Genomic DNA, 22246 nt, shown 5'->3' on the forward strand with positions numbered 1-22246 from the left:
ATTAAATCAGTGAATTCAGGGCAAATAACATGAGCGCCCTATTATTTGACAGGACTTTTTTCTACATCGCTGTTGTCCACTGGATAATACATATTTACACTTACTTTTAAATTTTTTAATTTAAAAAATTACAATATCACCAAAACTGCTACAACATCACAAAACTACAGCTCAAGTACCTGACCTGCATTTTAAAGCTTATCCAAACTCTTATCACAATCTCAATTCACGGAGGTTAAAGGATGGGTCCACAATTTTTCAAGTCTGTCTTTCCTCACTGTAATCATTCCTCCTGTTTATACTGGCAGTTAAAAGATCCCCTTCAAATACGCTTTCAATGTAAGTGATAGGGGGGACAAAATAATTTTGTGCAAAAATGCATCTAAAAATTTCCATGAAGCTTATATGAAGTTTCAGCAGTCTGAGTTAGACACAAGACATAAAACCATACTATTCATGAAGCCTTTTTCATGTTAACTCTTATTATTGTCTTATTATGTTGTGTGTTGTATGTTTTTAATGCTGGAGCACTTTGAGATTTACTATGAATTAAAAGTGTGGTACACATTAAATGTATTCTTCTTCCTCTTATTATTATTATTATCATTATTATTAAGATTAAGTGGACATCTGCCATAATTACAATCTTTCTTAGCTTCAAATTCCCTCTATGTGTTTCCTGTGATAGTGCTTCCCTGTTGTAGTGAAAGTATAGTAACAAAAAGAGGGACATCGGCACTAAAAGACTGTAATGTTGCAATACAACTGAATTTGACTAATTTGAATGGATGAAGCATCATAGCATAAAATGTGTAAATGCATTTTTGCACAGAAGGAGGCTTGTTGGCTAACCCTAACCCTAACCCATCACCTACACTATAAGTGCATTAAAGAACATTTCTTAATGGTCAGTATGAACAGTAGGAATGATTAGGACAAGAAAACCTTGTTTCAATATAAAGTTAAGAGCCTGACTACTAAGACAGACCTGGAAAATGCTGAACTAGTCCTTTAAGACTGAAGCCAAATATCCAGGCTAAGTAGGGTTCATAATTCCTCACTACAGGACTGTGCAACAACAACAAGAACAGGGGATCAAACTAGTTATAATTTCTAGTATGGGTTTAACCATAGACATATGGGTTTAACCACCATGGGTCACAGTGCGCATGCCCAGTACATCCTCCTCGGTACTTGGGGTAATGGCTGCTGGGTGAGATGAGCGGACGGGCCGCATCCTTTGAGTGTGAGGCGCTTTCATTGAGAGGACCGTTAACTCGGGTGTTGCCGAGTTAAAATGGTCGATATCCGACCCGAAAAGCATCCCGAAACCGTTGTATATATTGCAAGCATCGTCCTTCAAATGTAAGTTGCCTCTTTTTCTTATTAGTCTTGGCTGAACGCCAGCTGCTTGCTAGCTAGGCTACAGAAGTACTTAACGTTAGTGGCTGAGAGAGCGAGAGAGAGAGAGGAGGGGCGGGGGGCACTTTTTCTTTGGTTAATCTTCAGGTAGTTTGAGCTATCAGCCATTACGTCAGTATTTGTGGTGGCTAGCTAAGGTTATGGCGTCGTTTGTGTGTTTTTTAAATGTTCTGTTGAAATGAGCTCGCTTGGTGACAGCGGCTAACTTCACAGCTAGCCGAGTGCGTTAGCTTGAATGGTTGGCGCTGTGCCTGCTGCCTGCTCGATGCAGCTCATCCTCTCCACACAGCACCAACATGTCAATATATGTATTTATTCAGCTATTCGTGTGTCTCTTTTCATGTGTCCAACTTGACACATACACGAGTAGAGACACCGAGGTCGCTTTATTACATTGCAACATGCAAACCAGCCTAGTTAGCAAAGTGTTGCGGTGTTTTGCGACGCAGCGAGGGGATAGTTTTTTCTTTTTTCCGCTCCCGTCGAGACAGCGGGGTTACTAGAGTTCATCCCGTGCCATAATCGATGCAACACTCACTCATCCATGACGTGTGTAGCGCCAGTGTTTCGGTTAAACGAGTAATAGTATAAATAAACCCATTTAGACAAAAGTCCTCCCACACTACACCCTGTAGCTGTTAATGGATTACGGCAGATAAAAATACAGTGGGTAGAGGGCTGTGTTATGTAAGATCAGATTCAGCGAAGTGATCTCTCTGGCCAGTGATAATCGTAGTGAATTCACAGTTATGTAAGTTATTAGGATCCTGTCAAGAGCTGCAGGGATATTATTGGATAAAAAATCCGGGCTTTAGAAACAGGCTGGAGACTTTATTTGAGAAGTGTGAGAGTGAGTAATCAAACTTTATTCTTCTGTGAAATAATGGGTGTTGACCAATAGAGGAAAGGTACCATCTGTTTTTTTAATGTGAAAAGTATCCTGGGTATGTTTTTTTCCCGATAGAGTAGGCTTGAAACAAGATTCATATGTGAAACAAACTCTTGCTGGGTTGTAAACAAAGAATCTGAGAAAAGCCAGCAGGAGCTTTGCAGTCAGTTTCCTTCCATCCTCCTGTTTTTTTTTTTTTGTTTTTTTTTTAAGAAAAAAGGACAACATGTTGCTCTCTGAAATCAGACTTTTGTGCACTGTGAATTTACAACAGGCTCATTGTTGCTTGGTGAAAGTATGACTATCAACAATGATTTATTCGAGGTCTTTTAAGTCCTCGAATAAGCGAACAGAGCAGGTGTGTCATGGATAGATTTCATATAGAAGCTACAGGAGGATCACTTAACCAGAAACAGGTAATATATTCAGATTATCTAGCAGTCGATGACCATGGCAAGGGTCTCATCATTTTTAGGGTTAAATTAGATTATGACACAGTGATTACATTAGGAGTGTTCACTTGACATAAAGGTGTAATGAATAGGTTTGATTATTTGATCTTGCAGCAGCTGTTTAAATAGAGCATATTAATTATAAAAGTGGGAAGTAACATATATGATGTTATATAATATACCGGTGGCACTCAGATGTCTCTAACAGTGTTGACTCTTAAATTAATTAAAGAATATGGAGTGTGTCACATACTGTATTTTTATTTGCTCTCTGAGTGCAGGTATGTTTGCTGATATGACAATGTGTGAGGCAGTAGAAATTTAAGCCGTCTGAATTTCCCAAAGCCATTTACATACTGAAGCACTAAATGTATCCCCTTTTAATATCTCAGATTGTGTTTGGTTATTGCGCTTGAGCAGTATTGCAAATCAAAGAGCGGGACAGCTTTATGGCAATATTGGATTTGTTCATCAATATGATAAAGCACCTCCAGTACAGATGTTTTTTATTATTATTATTTATTTAACATATAGTCCTATCTGGTTTCTGTGCAAATAAATTATTTTTCCAGTTGAATTTAAAGTATTTGTTCATTATTAGAAATGATGGGCGTAGCCCAGTGGTTACAGCACATGCCACATAATGACAGCGTCCCTGGTTCGATTCCGGCCAGGGTCCTATGCTGCAGGTCATTCCTTTCTCTCTCTCCCTGTTTTCTGTTGGTCTCTATTCCACCTACTAGCAAAAATAAAAACAAAAAGCCCAAAATAAGTCATTATTAAAAATGATACTGATATTTTCATGTAGAATTTTAGTCCACATTGCCTACCCCTAGACAGTGTTGTAAAAGTGTAAATAAATGAACTCCTAAATGCATTTGGTGTGAAGAAGTGTAATTGTTATCATCATGTAAATGTGAACAGAACAGAGGAAAAACTGAGGAAGCATGTATATTGTATGTGAATAAGCAGATTGTAAAGCCTGAAGTTTTTGTTTTTTTAGTTTATTAGTTTACATATATACAAATGATACAGATCATACACGTAGACAACATGAAATATGTTGGAGATGAATGAAAAAACCCTCAAGAGGGCTTATTCAAGGCACTCTCCAGTGTGAGAGTTACATTAATCGAAGGAAAAAACAGAAAACTAAGACTGTTAAAAGGAAGGTCAAAAGAGAAATTGAGTTTTCACAAGAGATACAGATAAATTGAGCTAAACCTGCATGAAAACACCTGATGGTGTAACACAGATGGTTTAACGGTCGCTCCTGGTAAGTTCTGTGTGTGAAAGCAAACACACGGAGGCATTTGCAAGTCTAGACTGATTATTGACTGATAGATTTGACTATGCAAATCATAGCTGTGGGAGAATCATTTAGTAACCATGTAGCCAGTTCATGTGCAGACTAGTCTTTTTTTAGAAATTGTACTTTACTAAATATAATCTCACTTAGGACTGGAGTAACTGCAGTATTCCTGTGAAACCTCTGCAGCTACGGCCTTTTCCAGACTGGCTGTTTTCTCAGGGTCATGTTTCCTGCATTCCTGTACGAGCAGCAGAGAGGGTCAGGACACTCGTAAATGTTGGAAGGAGGAGAGTTAAGTTAGTTACAGGTGTGAATCTTTGGGAATCTCTCAATTTAATTCTTTGGTGTACAGTTCGATTCAGAATTGATTCCTGATTCAAAACTAATTCTCAATTCAATGAAAAAGGACATTTAGACAATTTAGACTTTTTAAATCTGTTAACAATTGAAAGAACAGTACTTTGTAAAGTACTTTGAATCTAAAATATTTACAGTGGAGCACATTATACTCCACAGATAGATTCTAATTGTGCAGGAAAAACTGTGGTCCACAACGTTTTTATTGTAAAAAGTTAACTGCATTAATTATTGAATAAATTAATCTGAAGTCATCTTTCAGTCTGCTGCCTGTATGAGAAAAATAAAATGAAGAGGAGGTGTAGTGCTCTGGAGAGCAGCCTCTCAGCTGCACTGTTAGCTCGGGGTAAAGACATCGCTGTGAAAATGCTGAGCAGGTGTAGGTGAGACAGGCTGAGCACCAGAGTTATTTTCTTCACCTCAGAGTTGGTTTAAATTGTTTAATGCTGCATCTGGTCTCACTTGTTATTGCTGATCCGCTAACATTAATCTCCGGGTGATGGAGTAGAAAGTTCCTAATATACTACAGTTTCATCTCACAAAAGTAAGTGTTTAGTCATTTTATCAACATATGCTTGCTGCTGCTGCCCTTTTTTGATGATAAACTTACACCCTGCAGAAACACACAGGAACCTCAGGGAGGTGACAGGACAGGATATCACTTGAACTTAAGATAAGATATTCCTTTATTAGTCCCGCAATGGGGAAATTTGCATTGTCACAGCAGCAAGTGGACAGTAATAGAATATAAGAGCAGCAATAAGAAAAAGAATAGAGCAATAAATACTAAGTACAAAAAAAACTATAAGAACAATAATAGTAAGAAATATGTAGTGAAATAGTTGTGACATTATTTTCATTATTTACAAGAGTAATATTGGTATTGAGTGGTAATATACCAGATATTCTTATTGCACACTTGTCATTAACAGTGTAGTCAGTCAGTAATTGTGGTTCTTCTTGAGGCAAATGTTTGCTGAAAGTCATTTATTTACTTTTTACTTTTTCTAAGTGTTGTTTTAAAAATATAAATAGTTGTGGAGTAGTTTTATAGGCTCTAAGTAGTACTTGGTTAGTTTGACTCTCAAATTATGCTAACATTTACCCATCATCAGTCCATTGAACTAAATAAATTTATTTAACTTAAAATATGACTAAGCTTATGAAATTGTATGCATAAAAATTGTCATAAGGGTGTTTATTTAGCACCATCCAACTGCTGAAACTTGGCCGTAGCTGATTTAATGATCTCTCTGTAAAAAGTCATTTTGGTTTGTAAAACAGTTGGCATCAGCACCGGTTGCTGATTTTTTTTTGAGGGTTTGTCTGTTCTGTTTCCTACTGCCCTTCCTCAGTCTCTCTCTACCTTCCTGTGACCTCCCTTCGGTCCCCCTCCTTCATTCCTCCTTCTTTGTTGGCTGTTGGCTTTGATCTTTTTTTCCTCATGTCTCGCTCTCATCCTCTATATCTACATTTGGTGTCCCCCTGCATCTTATTATTAAATTTCCTTCTTCTTCTTTGCCTTGTCCCCATTTCTCCACAGCGCACCCACTGTTAACATCCCGGCTTAGCGGTCAGTTCCACCTGCCGATCAGAGGTTAAGCTGAGGCCATGGCAGTGAAGGACCGTGTAGAGGCAGTGCTCAACGTGGGTCTGCGTGTTCCCAGCATCATGCTGCTGGACGTCCTGTACCGCTGGGACGTCAGCTCTTTCTTTCAGAAGATCCAGCGCTCCAGCCTCTCAAACAACCCCCTGTTCCAGTACAAATACCTTGCACTCTACCTGCACTACGTAGGTCAGTATTGGCCTCTCTCTCTCTCTCTCTCTCTCTCTCTCTCTCTCTCTCTCTCACTCTCACTCTCACTCTCACACACACACACACTCACACACACACACACATAAACATAGTCTGGTCCAGTACAAATACATTCTTCTCTCTATTAACACTTCCTCGAGGATTGGGGATTAGCTTTTTATACATTGGATAAGGTAATGCATGTATAATAGGCTGTAGCCAATGGTATGTCAGTGTTATCAGTTAGGTTAATATAAGCTGCAGTGTAGTTTGTTTTGACTATTTGACTGTGTTATCAGCTAAAGTGACCCCTGCTCTGCTGTCTTTATCAGTATGTTTCAACAGTCACAATTTAGCCACTCCTGGTTGGATTTGCATGATTTTCTTTTTTAACTGAGCGATGTCCGTCCTCTGTATTTAACTTGGTCATTTTCAAAATGCTCACACATAGTGGTAGGCAGTTAGCCATGAGGCTGTGCTTTGTAGTGATCTCAGGACAGTTGAGAGGGATTGTCTGGCATGACAACAAGTAGAGTGCAAACAAAATCATCTGATTTTGCTGATGTCAAAATAAAAATGATTGATGCAGCCTGAACCCAGTTTTCCCCCCTCCAGCCGTTCTGGCCCCAGCAGTGGCATTCTGACAGCGTGAGTCAGCTTTGCCATTGAGAATTAATGTGATACCAGTGTTAAGTGTGTCGGTGTTAAACAGCGGTCAAGATTTGGCTGGAACAAGAACAGAAAAAGGCCTTCTGAGAGAGATCAACCTCCATCAACACAGAACTGTTATCCAAGTTTTCCCTAAATTTTGAGTTGGTTAAGTCCCCAAACACTTTCCTTCATTTTCATCTGCCAATGAAGAGCTTCACAAACATGCCATTTCCCCCCTTGGTACCTAGTAGTTGCAGAGACAAGAACATGACCCTCACTGGCTTCCCACCCACCTACACTAACAGTTGGGGCCTGGAGTTGCATGCTGGGAATTTGATATGTGCTTGTGTGGCTTGTGTTGACCTAAAGTAAAACTGATTTCTAAAATAATTACTGGATCAAATATCTCTTAGTGTAACAGTAAAAAGACACAATTCTTATATTTCTACCATGTCGAATTGCCTTCATCCACTAAATTGCACAGAAATCTATAACTGATTGACGTCTCCTGCTGACAGTCAGACAGACAAGTTGGCAAAAACATAACCGCAGTGATGAAGGTAGCGAAGTGATGAACATTCCCTCAGTGCAGTGAAACGTGGCTTTAAAACACTCCTGCTAACTGTGTCCCTGGATTGAACTGTAACTGAGTGGTTGCCAGTAGTGTGAGGAGTTATTTCCGCTTAAATGTTGATTTGCAAATATGTTTACATTTGCCAGAATGTTAACATGTATAGTCTAGCTCAGCTGTCAACTATGTAATCCAGGTAATGACACACCATTTTAAAAGGTGTTATTCATTCACAACAGGTCGACAACCTCCCCTGAACACACTGAAATAGGCTTCAAATAAGGTCCTTGCATCATTTTGCCGCAGAGCCAGTCATGGAGAGATAAAACAAGGTCTTTGTAGCATAGAGACTGAGAGCTAGTGAGGCATAGTTGGTGCAGGCCAGATGTATTTCCAATGTCACAGAAGCACTGAAAGAAAGCAACAGTAATGTGAGGGTGAAGTTGACGCAGCAAAGTGTGATGGTCAGACTGCCATTTATGCTAGCTCAAAGAAGACAGACCAGCACAGTGTTGAGTTTTCTTTGTGTGTTTGTGAATGTCTGTGTGTGCCGTCAGACTTGGCTGCAGTTGGTTAATGAGCCAATAGGCTTGGTATGTGCTGATGAGCGCTGCGGGTGGAGAGGGGGAGAGGCAGTAAAACCAAAGTAACTGTTGCTAACTGCTGTGGAGTTTTTGGTTGTGGATTTAGTAAGTTGACTGTTGTACGATAAGTCTGTTGGCAGCAGTGACTAGGGGTGTGACAATACACTCAGCTCACAAGACGAGAGGAGACACAATATTGGGTTCACGAGATGGAGACGAGATTTTAACTATATTTTTAAGAAATGTCAATGAGGAAATAAATGACTGTTCTTTTATTTGAAATTCACAAAATGGAAATTGAATTGAAATGTTTTAACTAATCATTTTGTAATGAATCAGTTCTACTTTCTAAATATATAATTATTAATAAATAGTATGCAGCACTGTAAAAGGTTTTTTATAGATGGATAATTTTGGTATTTATGGAAATAACAACCATAAATACAAAAGTTAGATACAATCACAAATACCAAAAAGAATAAAGAGTAGAAAAAAATTCTAATATATAAATATAAATTAAATAAAGTATCCAATGATCAAAAATTCTAATAAAAAAACACAGAAATAAAAGTAAATTGCACAAATCCTGTATCACATAAATACACAAGTAGAACAACATATAAATTGTGTTTGTAATTTGGTAGTGTGACTCATTTGACTTTTTGCATCATTAGACTTCCATAGCTGCGCTAGATTCCCTGCTCCTCCTACCTCAGGCTTTCAGTGTAGAGACCTGAGGTCAACTTACCACTGCTCCTCTCCTCATCTCATACTTCTGACTGAGATCTTCTCAGCAGGTGACATTATAAAAAGAAGACATGAAGTGCGAATGAGCGATAGAAAACTGATGGTCCCTTTTTTTTTTTTTTGGTGCGCCCCTTAATTATAGCTTTGCGAGACAAAATTCACTTAAACGAGAAATATCGTCGCGTTTTCGTCTCGCAAGATCTCGTGGCACGAGATCTCATCACACCCCTAGCAGTGACTGATTGACAGTGACTGTCAAAAATAGCTCCATGCAATTGCATAAGAAACATCTGTCACAGATACAAACATTCATTCAGTGTTTCACGACTAAAAAACGTTACATTGTCCACAGACAGAGAAGCATTAGAGATGCATTTGTAATGGATGTGTTTTCATTTTTTACTTTTGCTGATTGTCTCATACTGTACCTGTTGTTTTGTGTGTGTCCGTTTGTGTGACTTGTCCAGGTTACATCCTGAGCTTGGTACTGCTGACCCTTCCTCGTCAGCACCTGGTTAAACTGTACTTATATGTTCTTACGGCCTTGCTGCTGTTTGCTGGTCATCAAGTCTCAAGGTACACATGCACACACGACTTACAATACAAGGAATAGCCTTGCTAATCATTTGGGGAAAGCCCAGACCGAGACTCCTTTTAAAACAAGCTTAAATAAAAGCTTTTTATTCAGGAAGGCTTTTTAATCTTAACTTTTTTCTTTAAAATTTTTTTTAATGTTATATGTTTTAAATGCTGTAGCACTTTGAGATTCTCTGTGAATGAAAAGTTCAGTGCAAAGTAAATTTATTATTATTATTATTATTATTATTACAGCCACCGATAGACATAAAATGCAGCTACACTATGTTCTGTTACTCTGATGAACGTCTTCGCAAAGACTTAAATGATTGTGAATGTTTATTATGGCACGTGGTGACCATGTTGTTATTTCCAAATCTGATTTATAAGATGAATTTATGCCATAGTGTCATTAAAATGGCTTTTTGTCATTCTTAGATGTGCAACGACACCATAGCCTTTAGCCACCACACAGTATAGTGTACTGTATGTCTTTAAGACAAGTGCTAGAAATTTTAGGGTTGAGCTATACTGTGGGGCAGTTGTATACAAGTCATAATGAATATCCCTGTAAATTGAGCATTTTGGTCTCTCTTTGTCAGGGATTATGTCCGCAGTGAACTGGAATCTGGCTATGAAGGACCTGTCTACCTGGAACCCCTCTCCATGAACAGATTCACCACTGCACTCATAGGTATAATATTACATGAATAAAATGCATGAAGACACATGTACACATGAGGAGGTATGAATACATCATGCACAAACCCAAACACAGGCAGCAGGATGTAATTCAGTATCTCCTTTCTTAGCTAATGGGATATTCAGACTAGGCCTGCACGATATCAGCAAAATGTGCGATGTGCGATCACACTGTTCAATATTGCGATGACGATATGACTTGCGATAAATAAGAAAATATTTAAAGTTTGCATACAGTTCCTGTCTCTTTCAGATTTTCAGCTTTAAAAGATTCCCTGCTTTTAGGTACTCTAAAACACTGAATAGCTGATTGTAATTACCGCAAATTCCGGACTACAGAGCGCACCTGATTAAAAGCCGCATGCTCTAATTTTAGAAAGAAAATCAATTTTGTACTTGTACAAGCCGCGCCGGATTTTAAGCCGCAGGTGTCCCACGTTGTAATATGAGATATTAGCTATGGTTGGTCTGGCGATGCCTGACAGCCATCACGCATTTATTGTGTATTATTTTATCATTATTAAGGCAAAAGAACTCAATTTATGTCCATGGACATTGTAATGAATAGGATATATGCTTAATATTAGTTTGCATACAGCGTGCTGCATGGACTTCAATACATCTGCTGCACCGCTGCTATCACAATTATCAAATGCTAAGTTTCTACAGTCTGTGACTGTGACCCTCATAAAAGTAATATTTTACAAATCTGCATTATATAAACTAACGAAATTCGTTAAAGTAAGTAATTTGGCGACTTCTAAGTCATTAAACTAAGTCTTACTTTTACTGGAGTAATCTACCTCGTTGGCACCTGTCATTGTACGTCTTGCTTTGAATTAAAACTTACCTACTGAGCGAACTCTCCCGTTCTCTCCTATGAACGAGTCGGACGACAACGTGTATCAACCATGAAGCAAAGTGAAAAAATAATAAAGTACGTAACAGCCGCATCATATGATTTTCTTCGAGTATTTTCCATGTTGATGAGAGTCAGTACAAATGACTGATTTACAATAATAAAGCGGGCTTGATTTATCACACAATTTCATTGGACCTCTGTGAACTACTCATCAATTTTATTGGTCTACTGTTACAAGGCAAAATGTTTTGGACGCCACGAAAAAAAAAAAAGGTGTGCGTGGCCAACTTATCGCATTACAGACCAGCTTTTGCGATGGGTTCATCGCGAACGTTCACATCGCGATGACGATGAAAATTCGATTAATCGTGCAGGCCTAATTCAGACTTCTTTTATTTCTATTATATTCTTCTCATTCTTTCCTCTTTTATGATAGTTCACACATCTGGAATAATATGTGGAAAATGAATTGCATTCTCTACAAGGATCTACTTTTACCAGCTCCAGAATTGCTGGTCTGTAACTTTTCTGTGCTTCAACCATTCTGTAGAAGTGACAGCTGATAAAGATTAAAGTTTCCTGGCTGTGTTAAAAAAGCACACAGCCCTCCTTAAGGTAACATTACTTGGCTAATCATGGCACAGACCACACTAACTTCATGAACCTCTCCTCCAACTAGTACCTTCAAGGCTGATCCATTTTGAAATAGAAAATGCAGGAGTTGCTATGTTCCTGGGTCTATAGGAACTGGTTTCATCTTACTGGAGAGTAGAGACGGAGTCTCCTGTGCTATAAATAGGCCATACTGAGTGCTGATTTCACTGCACAGTGAAAGCCTGAGAAAGCAAAAATAACATGGTTTCAGTGATAAAGATATACTGCTGTAGAGAGAGAGAGAGAGAGAGAGAGAGAGAGAGAGAGAGAGAGAGAGAGAGAGAGAGGAGAGAGAGAGAGAGAGAGAGAGAGAGAGAGAGAGAGAGAGAGAGAGAGAGAGAGAGAGAGAGAGAGAGAGAGAGAGAGAGAGAGAGAGAGAGAGAGAGAGAGAGAGAGAGAGAGAGAGAGAAGGAGGTGGATTAAACCAGCCTTATAAAGGGATGTATTTTCTTTTTGTATGTTTCTTTGTCTTTTGTATCTGATGTTGTTACAGATATAATTTTTTTTTTATTAATTTATTTTAATTTCATTGTAAGCTCTTAATTCCACAAAAATAACAAACATGACATCAACAAAAGCTGTTTCAAATGGAAGTAACAATGTGGATATTCTTGTTGACCTTCTTCAGGTCAGCTGGTGGTGTGTACGTTGTGTTCTTGCGTGATGCAGACCAAGAGGATATGGCTTTTCTCTGCTCATCTCCTCCCTCTGGTGGCCAGATTGTGCCTGGTCCCATTGGAGACCATAGTCTTCATCAATAAGTTCTCCATGATTTTCACAGGCCTGGAGGTCATTTACTTCCTGGCTTCTAACTTACTGGTACCGTATAACCTGGCCAAGACTGCGTACAGGGAGCTGGCTCAGGTAATACAGCACTAAACTGGACCTGCTTTGGCCTTTATGTCACAAACTTTTTCATTTGCATACTGTGTCATACTATTATTTTATCATAATGTCATTCTGCCTTTTTCCAAATTACCTTCATCTCTCATTTTCTCCATCTCTGTGTGACTCCCTCTCTCTGTTCCCCAGGTGGTGGAAGTGTACGGGCTGCTAGCTTTGGGAATGTCTCTGTGGAACCAGCTGGTCCTCCCAGTTCTCTTCATGTGTTTCTGGCTGCTACTCTTCGCTCTGCAGATCTACTCATACTTTAGCACCAGAGATCAGCCTACCTCAAGAGAGAGGCTCCTTTTCCTCTTTCTTACCAGGTACGATCAGAGTACAGTGAAACATCACATTTTGGACATGACAGCCTCATAGGTGTAGAGTGTCGTTTTGCCAGAACTTAGTCCCACATAGTTATACACGACTTATTCTGTGTACAGTATGTGCTACCCTATGTGTTTGTATATGATGTTCTAAAGTATTGTGTATGAAATCTGTATGAAAGTGAAGATAGTCATATAAGACAAACAACACAAATACTGAACATGCTGGAACAAACAATGGTAAAACATACTTTCACTATGCGTACAAGTTTCTTGGAAATCAGGAAGTGTTTAGATTCCTTGCTATTTATTTCACATTAACAAAACAATTTGATCCAAACCTTGAAAGTTGCTAATGGCAGGTCATGGTAGAGTTCATGGCACGGTCAATAGTTTTCTCATTTGTTTGTTTTTGGGGTTTATTTACCTTGTCTTGTAATTATTCTTTACACTCTTTCTCTTTTCTCCTTCCTTCCTGTCCCCAGTATCGCAGAATGTTGTAGTACACCATACTCCCTTCTGGGTTTGGTTTTTACCGTCTCCTTCATTGCATTGGGAGTTCTCACACTCTGCAAGTTCTACCTGCAAGGCTACAGAGCCTTTATGAACGACAACACCATGCACAGGTCAGTCAGCGTGTCTGTGGGTATGTGGGTGTCTGTTGGTATGTGTCTATATGTACTTTTAATTACATGGTGTGTATGTTTCCCGTCTGTCTGTGCAGAGGGATGACAGAGGGCATCACCCTGCTGATCCTTGCTGTCCAGACTGGCCTCATTGAGCTGCAGGTCATCCACCGAGCCTTCCTCCTCTCCATCATCCTCTTCATTGTTGTTGCCTCCATCCTGCAGTCCATGCTTGAGATAGCAGACCCCATAGTCCTGGCCCTGGGAGCATCCAGAGACAAGTAAGATAGCCATCATCTAACATCAACTACAAAATGTTTATATTTGAATTGTATTGTACTCTTGAATCTTAAACAAATACCATGTGAAACGTCAAAAATACAAATTTTCAGCTAACGAATCCTAAAAAGTGGCAAGTTTATAAGTTTGTCTCACTCTGTTCTTGAAAGGAAGTTGAAAAATTGTTTTTGTTTGTATTTATTCATTAAATTGTCACATATCTCCAACACAATTAAGACAATTAAGACAACAATTAAGCTTGAGGAAATTTGAAGGACACTTTCAAATTTAGCAGTTCACTGTGGGTAACATAGTTAAAGATGAAAACCAGTTGACATATTTGTTTATTTTCTCAAATGGCAGGCATCGCTTTGGGAAACAACAGTGGTACCTGAAGCGTGACTGTGTGTAAATAAAATGTTCATGTTGGGACAGATGGAGCTGATGATCATCTCTTTGGCTCCTTTCTCTCTGTCCTTTAGGAGTTTGTGGAAGCACTTCCGAGCAGTGTCTCTGTGTCTGTTCCTGCTGATCTTTCCAGCTTACATGGCCTACATGATCTGTCAGTTCTTCCACATGGACTTCTGGCTTCTCATAATCATCTCCTCCTCCATCCTCACCTCACTGCAGGTAATAAGGAAACAGATAGCAGATCAGATCCACCTTTTTTGTGTTTGAATGTTTTAGAACATACATCACAATGAATGATTGTGTACTTAATTGAACTCAAAAATAGTCAGACAAAGTATCATCCAGTGCCAATCAGCTACCACTATGACAAAATATATATGTTTGTGGATCCCTCATTGTTTATAGTTTGTGATTAATTATTGAATTGGATAACATCAAAATGCTTTCCCCTGTCTCTCCCAGGTCCTTGGCACTCTTTTAATCTACATTCTCTTCATGGTGGAGGAGTTTCGTAAGGCTCCAGTGGAAAACATGGATGAAGTTATTTACTGTGTCAATGGTACCTACAGATTGCTGGAGTTCCTGGTGAGTGTTGCACCAACACACTGTCACAGTACACAGTATCCTCAGGAGCACAAGCGAGAAGACAGCATATAACAAAAGCAGTGTCATACAGTATGGCCTTATTACTTATCTCATATCTCACTGTCAACGCTTTCCTCCTCTGTCAGGTTGCGGTGTGTGTGGTGTGCTACGGCGTGTCAGAGACAGTGTTTGGTGAGTGGAGTGTGATGGGCAGCACCATCATCCTGGTCCACTCGTACTATAACGTCTGGCTCCGAGCCCAGCTGGGCTGGCAAAGCTTCCTTCTCAGGAGAGACGCGGTAAACAAGATCAAAAGCCTCCCCACAGCAAGCAACACACAGCTGGAGCAGTACAACGACATCTGCGCTATCTGCTACCAGGTAGAGGCTGCTTCTGTGTGCATTTGTTTATCTAAATAGTATGCAGGAAGGACACATTTACAGGATTCAAGTTCAAGCTACACTAATGTGAAGTTTGCTTTAACATTGACCAAAGTGCTTTTCAAACAAATTAAGTGTCAGAGGAAACTTAACAACACAACCTGTGTGTGTTCATGTGCTTTTTCCTTCCAGGACATGACCAGTGCTGTGATCACTCCGTGCAGTCATTTCTTCCACGCTGGCTGTCTGAAGAAATGGCTTTACGTCCAGGAGACATGCCCTCTTTGTCATTCACAACTTAAAAGCCAATCACCAGCAAACACTGTGCCCAACCAAGACACCCCTGCAGCCAATCAGAGCCCTGCAGGCCAGGAAGAAACCACAGCCAGCAAGGAGAAGGAAGGCACTCTCTCAGAGGACAGGAAGAAGCAAGAAACAGGAACACAGGAGGGAGATAATGGACCTGCCATTTCAGCTGGAGAATCCTCCTCCTCCTGTACTCTGCAGAACCTTGTCAAAGCTCACTCATCCTCATCATCTTCTTCTCTTCCTTCTCCACTTGTGACTGATTCTCTGCAGAACCAGTCGCACCCAGATCCAACATCTTCATCTTCTTCCTCTGACACATTGGACATGGCCCCCTCTCCTCCATCGCCCTCCATATGTCAACAGTCATCCTCACAGCTATTGGTCCAGTCAGACATGATACTTGCTGAACCTGAACCTGAGCCCGCCCCTCAGCTAAACCCAGACTCCTCACCAGACAGTGAGAAGTCATCGACTGGTCCATCATCACAGCCTGACCAGCCCTCTCCATCTTCAGAGGAACAGTCTCCTCCTCCATGAGTTGAGCCCCATTGTAACACGCACAACATACATGCATGCACATATTAACACACAGACTAAATACTCCATTTGCCAATTATTTGCCTGTATTCTACTTGTCCAGCAGTTTGCGGTCCCATCATGTCAGAAATTCTGAGCGAGAAAATGGAAAACAATCAGATATTTATCAATCGGCATTCAGAAAATTGCTAATATTGCCGTTTTTTGTTTAGGAAATTGTCCAGGAAAAGCTCATTTAATGTGTTTCCATGACAACATTCATGCCACTAATGTTTTCATTAGGATAAGCATAACCTTTTAATTTAAACTTTACAACCACATATAATATCCAGGAATGTGAACAAAACGTAAAAGGGATTGCAATAATCTCGTCTCAGAAATAATCAGGAGTTCTACATCATCACCAAGAAATGTGAAATCCTGGAACAAACTGAAGCATGGCCTCACTCATTACTGCTGTTTCCTGGACACATAATGACATTTCTAAAACGATGCTTATGTCCGTCTCATTTCAATCCCAAACATTTCATGTGATGGTTGCTCCCATCCTGCCTTTGCTTGTGCAGCTTCACTGTCATCGCTGTACATTTCATAGTGTTTGGGTTTTCTCTGTAGTTCTGTGTGTGCCATGATCTAATGAGGAATGGGTGTGGTGTTTAGGGAGCCTTGATAGACTGTTGATCATTGATGGTAGCTTTTTAAACAGTGACAAAGTCTTCACACTTCATTACGTCTACAAAGATCTCCACCAGTTCTTGATAAAAGTTGTTATTTTGCTTTTAGATGACAGTAGTTAGGCGTATCTGTGAGTCTATGCATGAACAGAGACCGAATGTTGTTTCTCGAGGCCATCACATGACCTTAAGCCTGGCGCTAAGCAGAGGGTGCATGATGTGGTCGTAGGCGAGTGTTGCAGTGTGAACAAATCAATGGATTCACGTGGAAGCACTCCATGTGTGAAGCTGTCTCTGTTACACTACTTCAACATCTGAATCAGTGTTGTTTGGCTGGTCCCAGCAAAAACAGTTCCACTCCTCATCGCCAAACTTTTGTAATACTGTTAAATAAATGTTCTTTTTAAGGCCATTTTTACATTACTGCTTTGTTGAACAGCATACAGATGGACTGAAGGGGTAGGAAGAGGGAGGGAGAAGGTGACATGCAACAGAGGCCGTGGATTGTATTTTGATCCTTCAGCGTTGTCAGAATATGGAGTGTAACAGAGCTGGCAAGGAGCTCAGTTGGCTTTACTTGATTCATGGTACTCATCCCCGCTAATCCTCCTGAGCTCAGCTGACTAACAGATACATTCAACCAGTTTGCCATCGATTGATCCAGCAATTGTTGATGCTTTTCCATGGCAGTAGCCAATCATCCTTCTCCATCCAACTCCTTTTTAAACCAGTTGCATCAAAATGTTTTCAGAGACGATCAGTCACTTCACTCCATGAAATGTTACTACCAGCAAATCGAGCCATTATATAGGAAAGCATCCTTTTTCTTTTTTTTACCCCCCATGCATGCTTGCGCACACACACCCACACACACGCACACACACACACACACACATATATATATATATATATATATATATATATATATATATACACACACATACCCAGAAGATTGGGCAGAACGGGGAGAAGTCTGAGTGTTTGAAAGACTTCCAAACTTGATAATGCTGATGCACGCTTATATGTAGAGCTTGCACGCTGTCACTGTTACCATAGCATCTATTTGTTTGTCCCCAATGTGCTCTAACCTTGCGACCAACAAAATGTTTTTCTCTGCCATTTTTATTTTTATTTTTGTTTTGTTTTTTTGTGGGGCGGGGGTTGGGTTGCATTTGCACTAATGTCATTTATACTAGCAACGCTCCAAAGCTGTTCTGTGGCTGTTGGCAACCAAATACCTTCTGATGTGTTTGTGTACGAGGAAACAGCCCAATCTGTTTGTGTGTAATGTATATAAATGTTGCTCTGTATGGCATCTATATTAAACCAGAGGAGTGTTGATATATAAATTAGATCAGGGCTTGATTTCTCCAAAGCTTCCTAGTGGTTTCGATGTCCTTTTGTTACTTTACATGCCTGTGAACAAAGACAAAGTTTTGGCTAAGAAACCTTTGGGGAAACCAAGCCGTTTGATCTGTGAGACCAGCCAGTGTTAATTCTTCTCCGCTCTGTATGACGCGTCCTCAAAGCTGGTGTGATCACTCCGGTGCCCTCTACTGTTAGGAGTGGGATCAGCATGACGCAGATGGACAGGAGACGCACTAGTTAACTCCCAACAGTATTACTTACTACCACTATTACTTAAGGTCTTATTACGATGAATGACTTTATTCTCGACATTGGAAAGCGTTGGCCGCAGGGCTGAGAATGAATACATGATCAATGTAGGATCACACCTGGCCAACGCTGTTTAATTGTTTTTTGTTTTTGTTTTGTTTTTTAAGAGATGAAATGTAGAGTTTGATGTATTTTGCACACGATCTTCAGAAAGGTGAACATATATTCTTGAACGACTTCTCATTTTATTATATTCTCCATTCCATAGACACAACATGTTACAAAGATTCAATCAGCTTCATGCACACATTTAATTTTCATCGTGGAGCTCTTGAGTTTGTGTCATTGAGAGAAATCACGTGCTAAATAAAATACCTGATACCACCACAGGGTGATGACAGTCACTTGAAACTGTATGTGAATTTGCATTGCAGTATTAATCAATAAATAACTGGAAGAGAAGCCCGTCAGCTATTGATTCCAGATGTATTTGCTCAGTTTATACTCCATGTTGGAGAAATTGCAGTTGTTGCAGTCACTCCCCAGACTATGAACTGTGACATGTATTTTCATACTGTCTGGGACAGATAAACATCAAATGTGTTGAGGTATTTTATGCACATATATTAAATATTTATACGATTAATCTGATAACAAAAACAGGCTTATGGACGTATTTTCAATATTTAAATGCATGGAAAAACAAGGAGACATATGAAAACCTATAGCCCGTATGTTAGCTGTCCTTGAAGTCATTCCCCCATCTGAAATCCAGATGTTACAGTATAAGACACTCCTTTCTGAGACTTAATTTATTGTGATACATTGCAAAATCACCACTGTATAATGTTGAAAATATAAGCAAATGGAATCTATAGCTGACACAGCGCACTCAGGCCACATTTATTGTCTGAATGCATTTTGTAAAAGAACAGTTACCACTGCTGTCCGAAACTGTTGCCTCTGACTTGACAGATGTGTTGAGATTTACCTCAGAAAGCCTGATCATTTTGTTTCTTTTATCAACTTTTCTCTTTTGTCTTAGTTTTTTCCCCTTCGCACACACAAAGTTAGGACCTGATATGTAAAAACCTGACTCTAAATGCCAGTTGTGTTCTGTTAAAATGCTCCACGGTTTTGGACTTTACACCTGGCGTTGCCTTGGTTATTTTACAAGAATTGAATGTCAGAAATAAAATGAACCATCCACTCTGGACTCAGCCTTTTTTAATGTTTGTATTTACTGTATATTATGTAACTCTGTGTACATTTTGTTTTGTAGATGTTTGTGAAGTGGTAATCAGTGTTAATATGGTTATTATCATTAGTAGTAGTAGTAGTAGTTGTTAAAATTAGTCTAAAGCTTCAACAAATATACTTCATCATCACATTAGTAAAGTGATAGTAAGACTTAATTTGGCACTTTATCTCCTTATATTGCTATAGTTTCCATGATGTGTTTTGAAGTATACTAAGTAATTGGCTCCTATAGAAGCATATTTAACTTTACTATATTATTTAAATTAGCTATGTTATGCTTTTTGTGATTTGTGAGGCTGAACTGAGGTACTTTATGTGCCAGTATAAGATAGATAAGCAGTTTTTTGAGCTGTTAATCATGCAAAGGTATTCCAGATTAAAAAATATAGACCTGGAAATGTTTATAATATCCCCTTTAAGCAGTGTTGGGTGTAACGCGTTACAATGTTACGCGTTACTGTAATCACATTACTTTTACCTGTAACGCAGTAATGTAACACGTTACAGTGTCTACAGTCAGTAATCACATTACAGCTATTAAACAAAGAAATGTGGCGTTACTTGCGTTACATTAGTTCTTCAATTATTATGTAGGCTATAAAAATGCAGCTTTCGGTACAACTGCCTGACCTCTGATGCTGACACAAAGCTGACAGAGAAACACTTACAGACCCGCAGTGATGCCCAGGCTCGGTTCAGACCCCAACCAAGCAGCCAAAGTGCGTTGTTCGTTAATCTCCATCTTTCAGAAACAAACTGAGCAAACGGACGGCAGTCAATAGACAGGCTGGGCTGGTGGGCTATCTAGCCCAGTGAGCCCGTGGAGAGTCTCTTCAGCCCGGCCAGTCAAGTGCTCACTCCGATCATTTTGAGGTACCTAGTTATTATCTACAACATGGTGTTATGATGGTCAAGATTTATATTAGTTTATCTGTTGATATATTATTTTTACACATAACGCAAAAGTCATGTAACTAGTAGTTGAATTACTTTCCACAGGGAGTAATTAAGTAACGTAACGCATTACGTTTTTAAAAAAAGTAACGAGTAATTTGTCATAGTTTACATTTTGGGGTAATTTCCCCAACACTGCCTTAAGTGTTTCAGTCAGGTTTCAGTGTACTTTAACATATTGAAAATCAATACCGCCCACCAGTGGTGAAAGTTTGGTACTACATGGACTCATCAATGAGAGGACATAGGCTTCAAGAAATGTATACTTGACCAAGATCTTGAGTGAAAATTGTAGATTTTAACTTTTATACCAATGAGCTATTGTGATGCATGAATCTCACTGATGAAAACTCTCCACAATCCACTGATTTTTCTACATATTCTTTAAATATGTAACATCCTGCATCTGGATATAAATCAAGTCAGTGAAAACACCACTGAGATATGGCCATTTAATTTCCCTCATGTTAATAATTTGGTTGAAATGATTGATTATGTTCAAATCAGCCACACCAACAGGAATCCTTTATCTTTAGTGAAAGAACTGTCATGATTGGTCTGTGATGTTTTTAGTGCCTCTAAAACATTCTCTATTTTGTTTTACTTGTTTTGATTGTTTTACAACATGTACTAACTGTGAAGGTTTTACACTGATCAACAGAGATGATCAGAATTTGTTCCTACCACTTTGTCATCCTTGAAAGATATATCTAATATGAAAGCAAACACTCCAAATATGAACCTCACAGTAGAAGTATTCATGGCAGCAGTAGCAGTGGCAGTAAGAGTTAGAGAACATTGCTGCTGACAAAATCTGACAACATCTGCAGTGTATGCTGACTCACCACTAGACAGCACTGTAATTCTACTGTTGCCTCTATTGCTGGGTAAAATGTATTCTCACATACAGTCACATACAGATGTCACAGTTGTGTCACTTCAGGATTAACAGTTTTAGCAACAGCTGCAGGGCTTTGAAAAAAATATATTTTCACTGTCTCAAACTTGACAGAAACATGCTGTTTGCTCACTTATGCTATTTTGCTGCAGTAAAATCACTAAAAATGTTTTTTTACACCTGGATGAGCAAAGTTTGAAGAATGTATACTAAATATGGCTCGCAGCACTGCCATTCCAAGTGAGTCTGACCCACATTTTAATGTAGAGATTGATTAAATCATGTAATTTCTTTGCAAACACGATCTTTCACAAATCTTGTTAATAATAATATTATCCTTAAATGTCACTCATTTTTATATTTACTGAGCTGTAGCACTTGATCGACCATGTGGGGGCATTTTGTATTTGCTGGTGTAACTAAATGTGCTGCTGCAGTCTTGACCAGGTCTCCCTTGTAAATGAGATGCCTAATCCCTGTGAGACTAACCTGGATAAATAAAGCCTTACAACACCCACAAAGCATGTAATGTACAAATAGGGTGTACGTGGTACAGAGGTTTCAGCTGGGCCAAGAAAACAACACTTGAACACTGTGTTCTCAGTTTTCCAATGAAGTAACACAGTTTAAAAAGTAATGCAATGACATTGTGTGAGTCAACAAGGAGGTGCAGACAGAAAGATATGGGATAGGAGTGGAGGCAGAGGAGGAAATGGACAGAGCATGTGAAGGGAGGGTCTTGTGTGTGTGTGTGTGTGTGTGTGTGTGTGTGTGTGTGTGTGTGTGTGTGTGTGTATGTGTACTCTGTTCCCTGGAGTCCACCCTGGAGATCGCTTGGGAAAAAGACCTCTAGGTCTGCCTGAGGTCTGACTTACAGCCAAGAAAAGCAAGACTAAAATAGAGAGAGAGAGAGAGAGAGAGAGAGAGAGAGAGA

General features: G+C 39.4%; 1 protein-coding gene across 3 annotated transcripts; it reads left to right on the forward strand.

The window, feature by feature from the left end:
* The first annotated feature begins 1233 nt into the window (after nt 1–1233).
* LOC128371119 (RING finger protein 145-like) lies at nt 1234–17460 on the forward strand. Of its 3 annotated transcripts, none has more exons than XM_053331339.1 (12): nt 1234–1365; nt 5976–6227; nt 9248–9356; nt 9959–10050; nt 12203–12438; nt 12607–12782; nt 13268–13408; nt 13507–13689; nt 14170–14317; nt 14561–14683; nt 14830–15063; nt 15256–17460. In XM_053331339.1, exons 2-12 carry the CDS (start codon nt 6044–6046, stop codon nt 15907–15909), a joined length of 2280 nt encoding a protein of 759 aa, XP_053187314.1. In that variant the 5' UTR covers nt 1234–1365; nt 5976–6043; the 3' UTR covers nt 15910–17460. The 3 variants fall into 3 exon arrangements, with proteins under 3 accessions (XP_053187314.1, XP_053187315.1, XP_053187316.1); XM_053331340.1 differs by lacking the exon at nt 1234–1365 and adding an exon at nt 4384–4976; XM_053331341.1 differs by lacking the exon at nt 1234–1365 and adding an exon at nt 4384–4815.
* The last annotated feature ends 4786 nt before the right edge of the window (nt 17461–22246 follow it).

Source organism: Scomber japonicus, chromosome 13 (genome assembly GCF_027409825.1).
Source record: "Scomber japonicus isolate fScoJap1 chromosome 13, fScoJap1.pri, whole genome shotgun sequence".
In the NCBI taxonomy this organism is placed as follows: domain Eukaryota; kingdom Metazoa; phylum Chordata; class Actinopteri; order Scombriformes; family Scombridae; genus Scomber; species Scomber japonicus.